At 38.6% G+C, this 12,116-nt stretch overlaps 1 protein-coding gene across 2 annotated transcripts in view; it reads right to left on the minus strand.

Moving 5' to 3' along the window:
• The window catches only part of LOC149222538 (uncharacterized), a 160,657-nt gene extending 148,775 nt beyond the window's left edge, over nt 1–11,882 (minus strand). Inside the window, exons 1-2 of one of the 2 annotated variants that reach the window (XM_089385505.1) lie at nt 11,744–11,882; nt 11,414–11,581 (exon numbers count right to left, since the gene is read on the minus strand). In XM_089385505.1, coding sequence (XP_089241631.1) covers nt 11,414–11,456 — 43 coding nt within the window. In that variant the 5' untranslated portion in view covers nt 11,457–11,581; nt 11,744–11,882. Of the gene's footprint in view, nt 1–11,413; nt 11,716–11,743 lie in introns of those variants that run through there. The other variant, XM_089385504.1, reaches the window with a different exon arrangement.
• Nucleotides 11,883–12,116: the final 234 nt, after the last annotated feature.

Raw genomic sequence — 12,116 nt, forward strand, 5'->3', positions numbered from 1 at the left:
TAGATGATTGTATGGAAGCAAAGGTATGCATATTTTGAATAGCTCTTCTCTAGGGAAAGGTTCATATCTTCCATGTGATTACTCAACGCGTGAAAGAAGAACTTTGATATTATTTGGAATAACTAAAGATCAAGACTCTCTCACAAAGTAGCATGGCATAAATATAATGATATTGGTCAACATCAATCATGATCTCCAGAAGAAAGAAAGGGAGTCAATAATGATAACTCCAAGGAAGATATTGTAACTCGGTAATCAAGTTCGATCCCTGGTTTCTTTGATTGAAATGGAGGCATGGAGAAGGATTCTTGTACAATGTGGAGATGCATCATACAAAAGAATGTTGATCTCAAAAGACTCAAGCAAGCAAATACTTTGACGAAGGGGCCATCATGATAAGGTAAATATGATATTTAATATTTTGAATTGCCTATTTGGTTAACATATTGTTTTGCTACCTAGAAAGATACTATAGGAATGCATGATGACAGTTCAAGCAAGTTCAATTGTTGATATTGTACTTGACTCAAAGAACATATGGATTGAGTAACTGTTTTCGATATTCCTTAAAGGATTGTGAACTCAGGATGTTTATATCATCATCTTGGAATTGAATGGTAGCGGTGTAAGAAGATAAACTGATGTTCATGTTCCTACATCAACAAAGATCACTTTCATGTTCAAAGGGAGTTATAACTAGCTTGAAGTTTGATAAGGCTCAATATAATGCCTTCATTATGACTAGAGGAAAGTGATAATGCAAGATTAATGGCTTGAATCATGTCACAAGATTGAAGGGAGAAGATGGCATACAGCATGCAGGAAGAAAGAAAGCTCAATATGATGAGATACAAAGGAAAGAGGGAGACATGCAGCTATCTCCATGAAGAATTGGTAGTTGATACACTTATGAAAACAAACTAGAAAGCTTGTGGTTATGACTTCCCAATTGAAAGGAAGTGAAAGAATCTCCTCTATGCTTTATAGGGGGAATGAAATCTCCTTAATATTTGTGAAGGAACAAGGATCTATTTCCTTAATCAAGTGGGAATAGGGATCTCCTCTCTGGTTGAGAGGGGGTGATGATAAACATCACATTTGTATTCTCTTCTTTATGTGTCATGCACTAGGCTAGGACTAACAGACATACATCTAAGTGAACGCCATGGAGAGATAATGGTGGATAAGCATCTGTGATTTCCTTGATGATAGAAAATCCAAGATAGGAAATAGACCGACACTCTTTGAGGATTGGACAGGTATCCAAGACAAGAGTGGTCAAAGAGTACCAATATTCTTTGAGGATTGGGAATCCAAGATAAGAATAGTCCTAAAATGATAGACCCAGTGAGCATTTGGATGGGATATGTGCCTTGAAGAGGTAGTGTGGTATCTCACGTAAAGCCTCCCAGCATTATGCTCTTGTATAAGAAATAGATTATCAAGTTAAGGCCTTACTAATAAGTTGCATGAAGCGTCGAAACGTTTCAGAGTTTCTGAAATGGGTACGTTTAGAAACATCACCTCCCAAAAATGGAAACGTCAGTCAAAACATCAGCTAAAACATCGTATATGTTTATATATATAAAAAGAAATTTATAAATAATTGAATAATACATTATCTTGCAAGAAAAAAGGGAATAAGACCCATAGACGACAATTTAGAAGTAAAACCATGTCTATATTAACTCTCATAGATGATTACATGATGGTCGAGCTTCAGTCAAGTTTCGGCTGAGTTTCAGAGTTTCGGGTACAAGTATGTCCCGAAATACCGGGTTCTCAGCAGTTTTGTGCAACATAGCCTTACTATATTGACAATGTTGGTTGTGATGTTGATGCTTAAAGATGGCTTACCAATCTGACTCTTCTTATGAGAACTCTTCAGTGTGAGAATAACCTTGTACCAAGTGTACAATTATGAATACCTCCCTAGTTAAGAGGGAGTGTTGGAAAATGTAACTAGTTTCGGTCTTCATAATTGTCATTGTACTCGAGTCATTATGTATATCTTATGTTACAAGAAAAGGAAGAAAGAAAAATATTATTTCAAGCATGGGTTTCATGCTCCATTTTTATGGTCATCTAGGTCAAGCATGTTCTTCATGCTTTTAGGGTTTGTCATATCAAAAGAATATTTTTCTTCAATCAAAAGAGCCCTTATCATTTGTATAAGACCCTATTGGCCAAGTTGTAACATGTAAAAGATATTAATTATGAGTCTAGAAAGTCTTACAAGCCTCCTAGCATAAGTCAGCCTAAAGAAGGGTATTCGACCCTATGAAAAGCCTATAAATAGAAGAAGATTAGACCTTTATTTAGCACCAATTCGATCTCTCAAGAAGAAGTTCAAGTTGAAGCTAGAAGCATCAAGAAAGCTAGAGTGAAGATCCAAGGAAGCAAGGAGAACAAGAAAAAATTGTTTTTGGGCCATTTTCTCTCACACGTGCAAAAAAACTAGGGTTTCTACAACTACTACGAGGCCAAAGTTGCAGGTCAAAGTTGCAAGTCAGAGTTGAAGCTGGACGTTGGTTGAAGCAAAATCGACCCTCGTTGTCTTGATTGATCTTTTGACCTAAATGGAAGGGCTTCTTGAAGGGCTAACTTGGAGATTAGAGAAGGACTTAGTCTAGGCTTTTGGGTCTTGGTTTTCTCATCTTAAGCAGATTCTATAAGAAGAGAAAAGATTCTTTTTGGGTTTTCCCCTTGGAGGGGTTTTGCCCTGGCTTGGAGCCTAATACTTGTGTCCATTGTCTTTATTGTTTTAACTCTTGATAATTGTTTGATGAAAAGATCTAATAAAGAAACACAAGAAAATAACTATAGGTCACAATCAATTATTAAGGTTAAGGGGAATTTTAATTAATAGTTGCCCTAATGCATTCTCTGACAATGCCAACCCAAATTTATTTTCTCATGGCAATTATTTATTCCCATAAATTTATTTAATTAACAAAATAAATCTTGAATTACCGAAAAATAAAATCGTTGGTATTTTAACATCTAGAAATATATGCAGCGGAAATAAATCAAAGAGATTAATCACACATTTCAATAGAGATAATTCATCCACGACAATTCTTCGTCATTTATTAACTTGGAAAATCAAGGTTTCAACCCTCGAAGAATTTACAAAGAAAAATAGAGTGATTGAAACCTGCAACTCAACCGCACTGCAATAATTCAACCTAAGAAAAATCGGCCTCTGAAGAAATACGGCATGAAGAAAATTGGCCCACCTCTCACCAAAAATTGGCCTTTGTGCCTAGCGCAAATCGACCTCTACGCACTCACAACTTTGCTTGGCAAATCGGCCTCCTAGCAACACCCCAAAATTATCCATGTATTCTTCTTCCTTCTCCTCAGTCAAATTGAGCCTCACGCTCTAGAGAATTCACTCTCTCCTTGGGAAAATTGCATTCCCAAAAATGTTGTAGCTGCCTCTCTCTTGTGTTCTTGTGTCTTCACTACTTCACTAGGTTTCTTTTATAATCTTCATTAAGTCCAAATCCCTAACCCTAATCTCCCTTCTAGAAAATCTTGGAGATCAGTGGTTGAGATTATTTCTAGGTCAATTAAATAATTAAATTATTTTATCCTTAGAAAAGGACTTAATTGTCCACAGTAATTAATTGACTTTAATTACAATACTTTTTCTTAGTTAGACATAGGAAAGAAGACATAAATCATTTAATCCACTAAGGAAGCACCTAAAGAGGCAATAAATCATCTCCCACATGCTAAAAGACACCAAGCCTATGCAGAATACCTTCCAAAGCCACCACAAGCTTCAACGCTCCCTCCTAGCAAGGAACGGATACTCCATCACCTCCAACTTATCTTGATACTTCACAAACATCCCTTTCACTAAACCCTTAGTGAGAATATCTACCACCTGCTCCTCTATGGAAATGTATCGTAAACTCACAGCACCTCTCTAGACCCTATCTTGAATGAACTAATATATGATCTCGATGTGCTTGGAGTTTGGACTGATCATGAAACACGAGATTCTCAAAAAGCTTAATGCAACTCTAATTATCATAATGAATCAACGATGGCCCAATCTAAAGATCAAATAGTCTTGCAAGCATCTTGCGAAGCCACACTGCTTCATAGTTTGCCATGTAATTTGCCTCTGTTGAACTAAGTGCCACTAACTCTTGCCTCCTATTGTACCACAGATCATGATTGATCTCAAGTTGATGCCACATCTAGACATGGATTTTATGCCAACAACAATCTCTTCCTAATCAAAATCTAAGTACCCATGCAGCTCCACTCCTCCAACACTGACATATCTCAATCCAAAATATATCGTACCTATATGCGGCGTAGTGTTGACCACATATATCACAACAAAACATATATCTGGCGTAGTGTTGACCACATACATTAAGGGACCTATCAATTGCATGTACAAAGTGGGATCCACCAACTTGCCTTCAAAAGCAATTAGTTTCTTCGAGTTAGTGATCATCCATGTAGACATAGCCCTACAATCCTCCATCCTGAACCTCCTCAAGATCTCAACTGCATACTTGTCCTATCCAAAGAAAATCTCACTTGGTTGTTGCCACACCTCCAATCCTAAAAGGTAGTGCATCAAGTCGATGTCTTTCATCTCAAACTGCGAAGCAATAACCTCGTTGCACATCCCTATGAGCTTCTCTAATCCTGTTAAGAAGAGATCGTCCACATAAAGTACCAAGATGAGTGGCTTACCCTCAACAAGTACATAGTACACGTTAAAGTCTGCCTCACTCTTGGTGAAGCCCAAACCAAGAAGATATCGATCGATCCTGGCGTACCATGCACGTAGAACCTGCTTCAGCCCATAAAGCGCCTTTTTCAACCATAATATAAGAGACTCTCTCCTATACACCTCAAAGGTCTGAGGTTGCTCAATAACACCACCTCCTTAATCACCCTGTTGAGGAAAGCAATCATCACATCCATCTGATGTATCCTCCCCCCATTTATGAAGCAACGGACATAACTGCTCTAACGAATGCATATCTGGCCACAGGTGCAAATGTCTCCTCATAATCCACTCCCCCCTATTGAGAGAACCCTCTCACCATGAACCCTGCTTTGTACTTCTCACACATCTATCAGCTGCATGTTTGATCTTATAGATCCATCGAGAAGTGGCCATAAACTTTCTCTCCAATATCAGCATTGTGTCCCATACGCCATTCCTTATGATGGAGTTATACTCCACCATGGCATCCCTCTAAACTTGCTCATCTATAGGCGCTTAAAAAGTGGAAGGCTCGAACTCACTAACGCTACTCAACAATGCCAAATAACTGGAAAATCTTGTCGTGGCCCGCTCTGCATGAGGATGCTACTAGGAGCTTCCACATGCTCCTCAACATCTCTCAAGGTTTTTTTCAGCCCATCCCAGCCTCCTCGTGGTAGAGCTCAAAGGAATATATAGTTCATCCTCCAGATCTAGGGACTATGTCCCTACTACTGGTGTTGCTAGTCCATGTTCAACCTTAGGAGCTTCTCACTCTCGGTCCTCTACCCTTGTTGTCTCTTTCTCATGAAACCTCCTATGGGTCCTGCCCTCATCAAATCCGACATCCCGACTTAAAATAACTTTGCTTTGTCCTGGAATGCAAACTCGATAGACCTTTGAGACCTCACTGTAACCCACACATATGCCCCTTTTTTATCAAGGCTCTAGCTTAGTCTTCTTCTTTGTGAGAACGTACTACCGAAGATGTGCAAATGGCTCACATCCAATTTCACTCATGTAAACATCTCCTCAGGAGTCACTTCCTCCAATACCCTGTGAGGACTCTTGTTCTACACATATACATGTATATTGCAAACCTCTACCCATATAAACATAGGCAATCTCTGATCATAGATCATTGTCCTTATTGCCTCCATTATGGTCTTGTTCTTCCTCTCAACAACCCCATTCTGCTAAAAGTTGTAAGCTATCATGAGCTCCTTCTTAATACCTTCTACCCTACAAAAATCTTGGAACTCCTAGGAGGTATACTCACCCCCTTATCTGGTCTCAGCACCTTAATCTTCCTCTCGATCTGGTTCTACACAAGGGCTTTGAACTCCTAAAACCGATTGGTCATGTTCTTCCTCTCAACAACCCCATTCTGCTAAAAGTTGTAAGGTATCATGAGCACCTTCTTAATACCTTCTACCCTACAAAAATCTCAGAACTCCTTGGAGGTATACTCACCCCCTTATCTGGTCTCAGCACCTTAATCTTCCTCCCAATCTGGTTCTACATAAGAGCTTTGAACTAATGAAACCGATTGAAGACCTCATCCTTGGTCTTCAAGAAGTAGATCCAAGTTTTTCTAAAAGAGTCATCTGTGAAGTCACAAAATTACAAAGACCCTGTGATTGACATCACAGACATAGGACCACAAATGTCTTAGTGCACCAAGTCTAGCACTCCCTTAGACATGGTCTTATTGTGAGGATACGCAGCCTTGGCCTACTTGCCAACGCACGCCCTTTACACACTCCATCCTGCTTCACCATGATCTCTGCAAAACCCATAACCATTCTCTGCAACATAGGAAGACCTTTGTAGTGTAGGTGTCCCATCCTCCTATGTCATATTCATTCTAGTTGTCACTCTCATGTATGAGACCCTTCACCGGCTATCCTCTCAACAGATAGAAATCCTTCTCGCTTCTCCCAATTACTCACTTCTTGCTAGGATCGGTTCCTTTCAGCCCAACAACCACTTCACCTCCAATAAAGATAGCTTCTAGTCCTCTATCTTCTATGGTTGAAACTGAAAGGAGATTCTTCTCCAGACTTGGTACATACAATACTTTGTTCACCTCAATGATACCACCTAAATCCTTCTAAAATTCAATATTGTCAGTACCTTCTACTACATAATTGACCTTATCACCAAGCTCTGCATGTATATCCCTAGGCTCCCTGGTCATGTTGGTGAATACGTCTCGAGATCCCTTCATGTGGCGAGATGCTCCATTGTCCACAAACCAAACACATCTCATGATGGTTCTAGAAAGGCATGAAACGAAGGAAAAGCTATCCTCAAACTTTTCAACCATCTCATCCATTTGTGAAGTAGTTATCGTAGCTATCTTTCCCTTGCCCTTCTTCTTGTTTGGACACTAACTAGCAAAATGCCCAAGCTTGTGACATGCAAAGCACTTGACTTTGCTCATGACATGCAAAGCACTTGACTTTGCTCATGTCCTTCTTTTATTCTGTGAAGGTCCTCCTCTACTCTAGTTATATTTGGCCTTCCCCTTGCCTTTTTTCGTTCTTGTAGTAAGATCAAGCCCATATTTCTCCTCAATGCCCTTTCGTTGTCCTCCAGTCGATGAGTTCTCTCATATTTCCTTCTGGATGAAGTTATCCCACAACCAGCTCCAATCAGGAAGTTCTTTCCCAGCAAGGATCCCATCCACAAAGGTGATCCAATGCTTAACGCAACCCTTCAAAGCAAATTTCACCAACTCCAATTCAATCACAGCTTCCCCAACAGCTGCAAACTCATCACAAGCCTATTAGATCCTTGTGAGGGAAGATGTTACAGTCTCAAAAATTTTCATCATGACGATGTTCAACTTCTCCCGCAACACCATTTTCCTGTTTTCATTTGTGCTCTGATAAAGACTAATCAGAGCCACCCACATCTAACATATGGTGTCCTTCCCTAATATGTGAGGAATTATGTGATCCCTCACACCATCTAAAATTATACACCTTGCTTTCATATCTTTGAGATTATGCTCCATTGCAAGGTTTGGATCTAAAGGACCCTGAATGTCTACGTTCACAAGATCCCACAAACCATTCATTTTTATAATCATGGTAATTCACTTCTTCCAGGGACTGAAATTAGCATCCCCATCCAACATATCTTCATATCGCAAATTACTTAGTAATGTGATCTTCACAAATCGACCACAGCCACAAAACCCAACTACAAAATTTAAAAATAATTTTGTTGTCGTAAAAAAAAGAAACTCGTTGTTGCAAACCCTAATGTTTTCGGAACTCTCTCTCAAAGTTATCTAGAAAGCTATGATACCATATTAAATCTCTTAATACTTATTTTCTCGCAGCAACTATTTATTCCCAACAATTTATTTAATTAACAAAATAAATCTTGAATTACCGAAAATAATATCATCAGTATTTTAACATCTAGAAATATATGCAGCAGAAATAAATCAAAGAGATCAATCACACATTGCAATAGAAATAATTCACCCACAACAATTCTCTGTCATTTATTAATCTAGAAAATCAGGGTTTCAACCCACAGAGAATTTACAAAGAAAAATACAGTGATTGGAACCTGCAGCTTGGCCCCACTGGAATAATTCGGCCCAAGAAAAATCAGTCAACCTCTGAAGAAATCATGCTTGAAGAAAATCAGCCCACCTCTCACAAGACAATTGGCCTCTGAGCCTAGCTCTCACTCGGCCTCTGCGCACTCACAACTTGGCCCTGGCAAATCAGCCAATACGACCTCTCCAATTCCCAGTAAATCGGCCACATGGAAACACCTCGAAATTATCCTTGTACTCTTCTTCCTTCTCCTCAGTCGAACTGAGCCTCACACTGTAGAGAATTCACTCTCTCCTTCTTAAGAAAATCACTTTCCCAAAAATGTTGTAGCTACCTCTCTCACTTGTGCTCTTGTGTCTTCACCTCTTTGCTAGGCTTCTTTTATAATCTTCATTAAGCCCAAATCCCTAACCTTAATCTCCCTTCTAGAAGATCTTGGAGATCAATAGTTGAGATTATTTCTTAGTCAATTAATTGAATTCTAAGTTTCTCCAGGCTTTAATAGGGTGGGCTCTTGGAATTCTTAACAGAGTTATTTACTATGAAGATGGTGCAAAAGCATTAAGCAGCTGATCTCTTTTGTAATTTTTGTGATGCATTCTTGCATTGGTATGTTGCACGGGCTAGAGCCAATTTGGATTACTTAACTGATCTACCTAAAATAAGTACTAGAAGTAGCTGAAAGTAGGCTTAATTCACGCTATAAAGGTCAATCTGAAAATGTAGAGCTTCTGTAGGACCACCCAATTCATCTGTTTCAAGAAACCACAACCTCCCCCCCACCTTGAGCATATGTAACACGCCCTCGTTAAATTATATGAACTTAAGACCGTGACTTCTACTCAAAATAAACTTACATCTTCTTTTTAAAATCACCAGTATGCTTAGATACATGACACATCCCTTAGGGGCCTTGTGTCTCTATCTTGTGTGTTGGCCATATGACATGCTAGGACATGTTTGCTAAAGCAGGACACACATCAAACACATGCCCTAAATGTGTCTTGAAGTGTAGGAGGCCAAGGCCTGGAGAAGAGACCCGCATGAGGCCAAAGAGAGATAAAAAGTTGTTTTTGATTGATTTTGTCACTTTCAATTATAGAGAAAAGGCTTTTTAGTCTAGCATTGTGCAGGTGAAGGATAAAATCCAGATTTGAAGGGATTTGTTGAAGCTTGTTGTAGCTTCGAAAGGTCTTCCGCATAGGCTTGGTGTCTTAGCATTGACTTCTATTGCAAGTTTCCCTCCAATAGCCCCAAATTATCTAATGTTACCTAAGTAACATCAAATAATAGGTTCACCCCTTTGCAAATGATTATAGCCTACAGAGTTAAATAGGCTACTACATCATCCCTTGGGCAATTTAATTAGAAGAGGAGATTCATTAGATAGTAATCCAATATCAAATGTGAATCAAGGCATGTTATATTTAGAAATATGAAATACAAGTTTTATGAACAAACTGATATTTAACAAATCCTTCATTACTGCACATTCAGCCAATCCCATGGACAATTTAAATACTCCAAAACCACATAAAAAAAATTACTACTTGTGCATTAGAATACAAAATGCAGCCAATAACCTTTGTAAAACCGATCATGGAAACTGAATTTAAACCTTGGCCTAGCCTGGCTAATCTGACTGCTTAGAGAAATCAGTGTGCACTGAGCAGCCATCCAGTAATATGCACTCACATCATAACAGTAAACACGAGCTTCCCAGAAAAAGGAATTTTAAAAGAAAGCTTGATACCACCTGTTTCTGCTACATTTGCACAGCTGGTTACACCCAGTTTTGTGCTGACTTCTATTGCTTTTAATATCATGTGTATATATTGCAGTAGACATAAGTTGCAGGTGCACCTACGAATTTAAGCTTTTACACATGTGTCAGCAAGTATTGCAGCCTTGTCATTTTAGCTGTTTAGCCAAGTTTTGAACGTGTTTATCTTTGACAGTTTATCTTTGACAGGAAACTATCATACGTCCGCAATCGTAAAGTCGGTATATTGTTTGCATACTGTTGCGCATGCATATAATGTTGTTTCAACTTTTACTAATAATGGAACAAGAAATTATGTAAAGAATCATAATGAGCACAGGTGATAAAAAGCTTCAAGTCTGGACCAAACCAATATGATAGACAAGTCCTGTGATCTATCTATCCACTTACACTGTGCGATAGACAACTTTTGATGTGATAATTTCACTCTTCAATTTAGGAATATGTGAAATTTACTATCATTTCAACTCAGGGACGTAACTCAGTCCAAGGAAGAAAACATAGAGTGAACTTCAAAGCATAATAAATAAATAGCATAATATAAATCCCGTTAAAAAGTACAAACCAATACAAATCCCACTGTGCAATCCCGCCATGTACTAAAGGGACTTCAGAAGGTTCCTTGTCCCACAAATACTAGGACTGATAAATCAATTTGATGTCAGTTGGCCAGGCTGGCCATTCTTATGTCTATGGCAGATTCCAGAATATTCGGGAAATTTAAGGAACAGGAACAAAGTCAACTGTTTGACTTTGCTCCTGTCTGTCAGATTTCCAAAATGCCCAGGAATCTGCAATTGAGTTAAGTATCTGCAATCGAGTTAAGTTTAGCACTTGATGTCTGGCTAGGCTATGACCTTAGCTTAGACAATTATTAATATATATTAAAGACTGATACTAGTACGTGAGTTTGCTGCCATTAATATGAATATCGGTTAATAATCGGCAGAGAATGGAAATCGAAATATAATGGAGGTTAACAATCGGCAGTGAATCGAAATCGAAATAGAACAGAGCATTGGATAACAAGGCAACGGTGCCGACAACATATCCATGTTTCCTGAATGTGTGTTTTATCTTCTTAGCCCAATAATTATGGAAGCTACGACCCGAACTCTGACCCTAACTGGGGACTCGAAGTGAGGCTAACTAGTTAGTTGATCAATGGACAATGTCATATGCTTTGCTTGCGTATATACCATGTGCCAATAGACAAATAAAAAGGGGCATCCACCTCTTTGCATTTTGCAATTGAACTGTGCTTACCAAGTAAGAATAACAGGAAGAAGAATAAAGGAGACCAACCTGCCCCCACCACGATCACAAGCTTCCCGATTGGTAATGCCATCGCCACCTTGTATGCTAACGCTAGTTGCAGTGTTGCGAAAAGCCCTAAATCCGCGATAACTTATTCGTCCTCCGTCCTCCTTCATAATCCCTTCCTCATTTTCTTTACTGTTCAGGCCTGAGCCTCTGCCTCACGCAGTACGAGCAGAAGCAAAGGAGAGGTCTATTAGCTGAGAATCCCATACAATCAACAGAGCTAGGAAGAAAAAGCTTAAAAGCAAGAACCCAAATATAGTCGTTGCCTATAAAAAAAAAAAATATTATACAACTCCAAAGTTAGGTCAGTACCTCGAGGGGTCTTAAAAAATTTGGACAAACTTCTTCCACGATCCTCTTAGGTTTTAACAAAGGTTTTTGTTTTTTTGTGATAACCAACGAGGTTTATGCCATCAATCAATCGGTTTTCTCTTCGACCTTTATATTTTTTATCCATAAATATATCATCTATTCATAAATAACCATTTATAGGGTTTAGAATTTCTTAATACGATTATTTATATATATATATATATATATATAAATATGTTTATATATGTGTATAACCATTTATAGTGTTTAGAATTTCTTAATACGATTATTTATATTTATATATATAAATATATCATTTAATTTTAAGGGTCATGACATCCCCGATGGGTGAGAACCTCGAAGCACGTGGTAA

This window comes from Pinus tabuliformis, chromosome Q, assembly GCF_031772625.1.
Source record: "Pinus tabuliformis cultivar Carrire ecotype Pingquan chromosome Q, CPIR1, whole genome shotgun sequence".
Taxonomy (NCBI): domain Eukaryota; kingdom Viridiplantae; phylum Streptophyta; class Pinopsida; order Pinales; family Pinaceae; genus Pinus; species Pinus tabuliformis.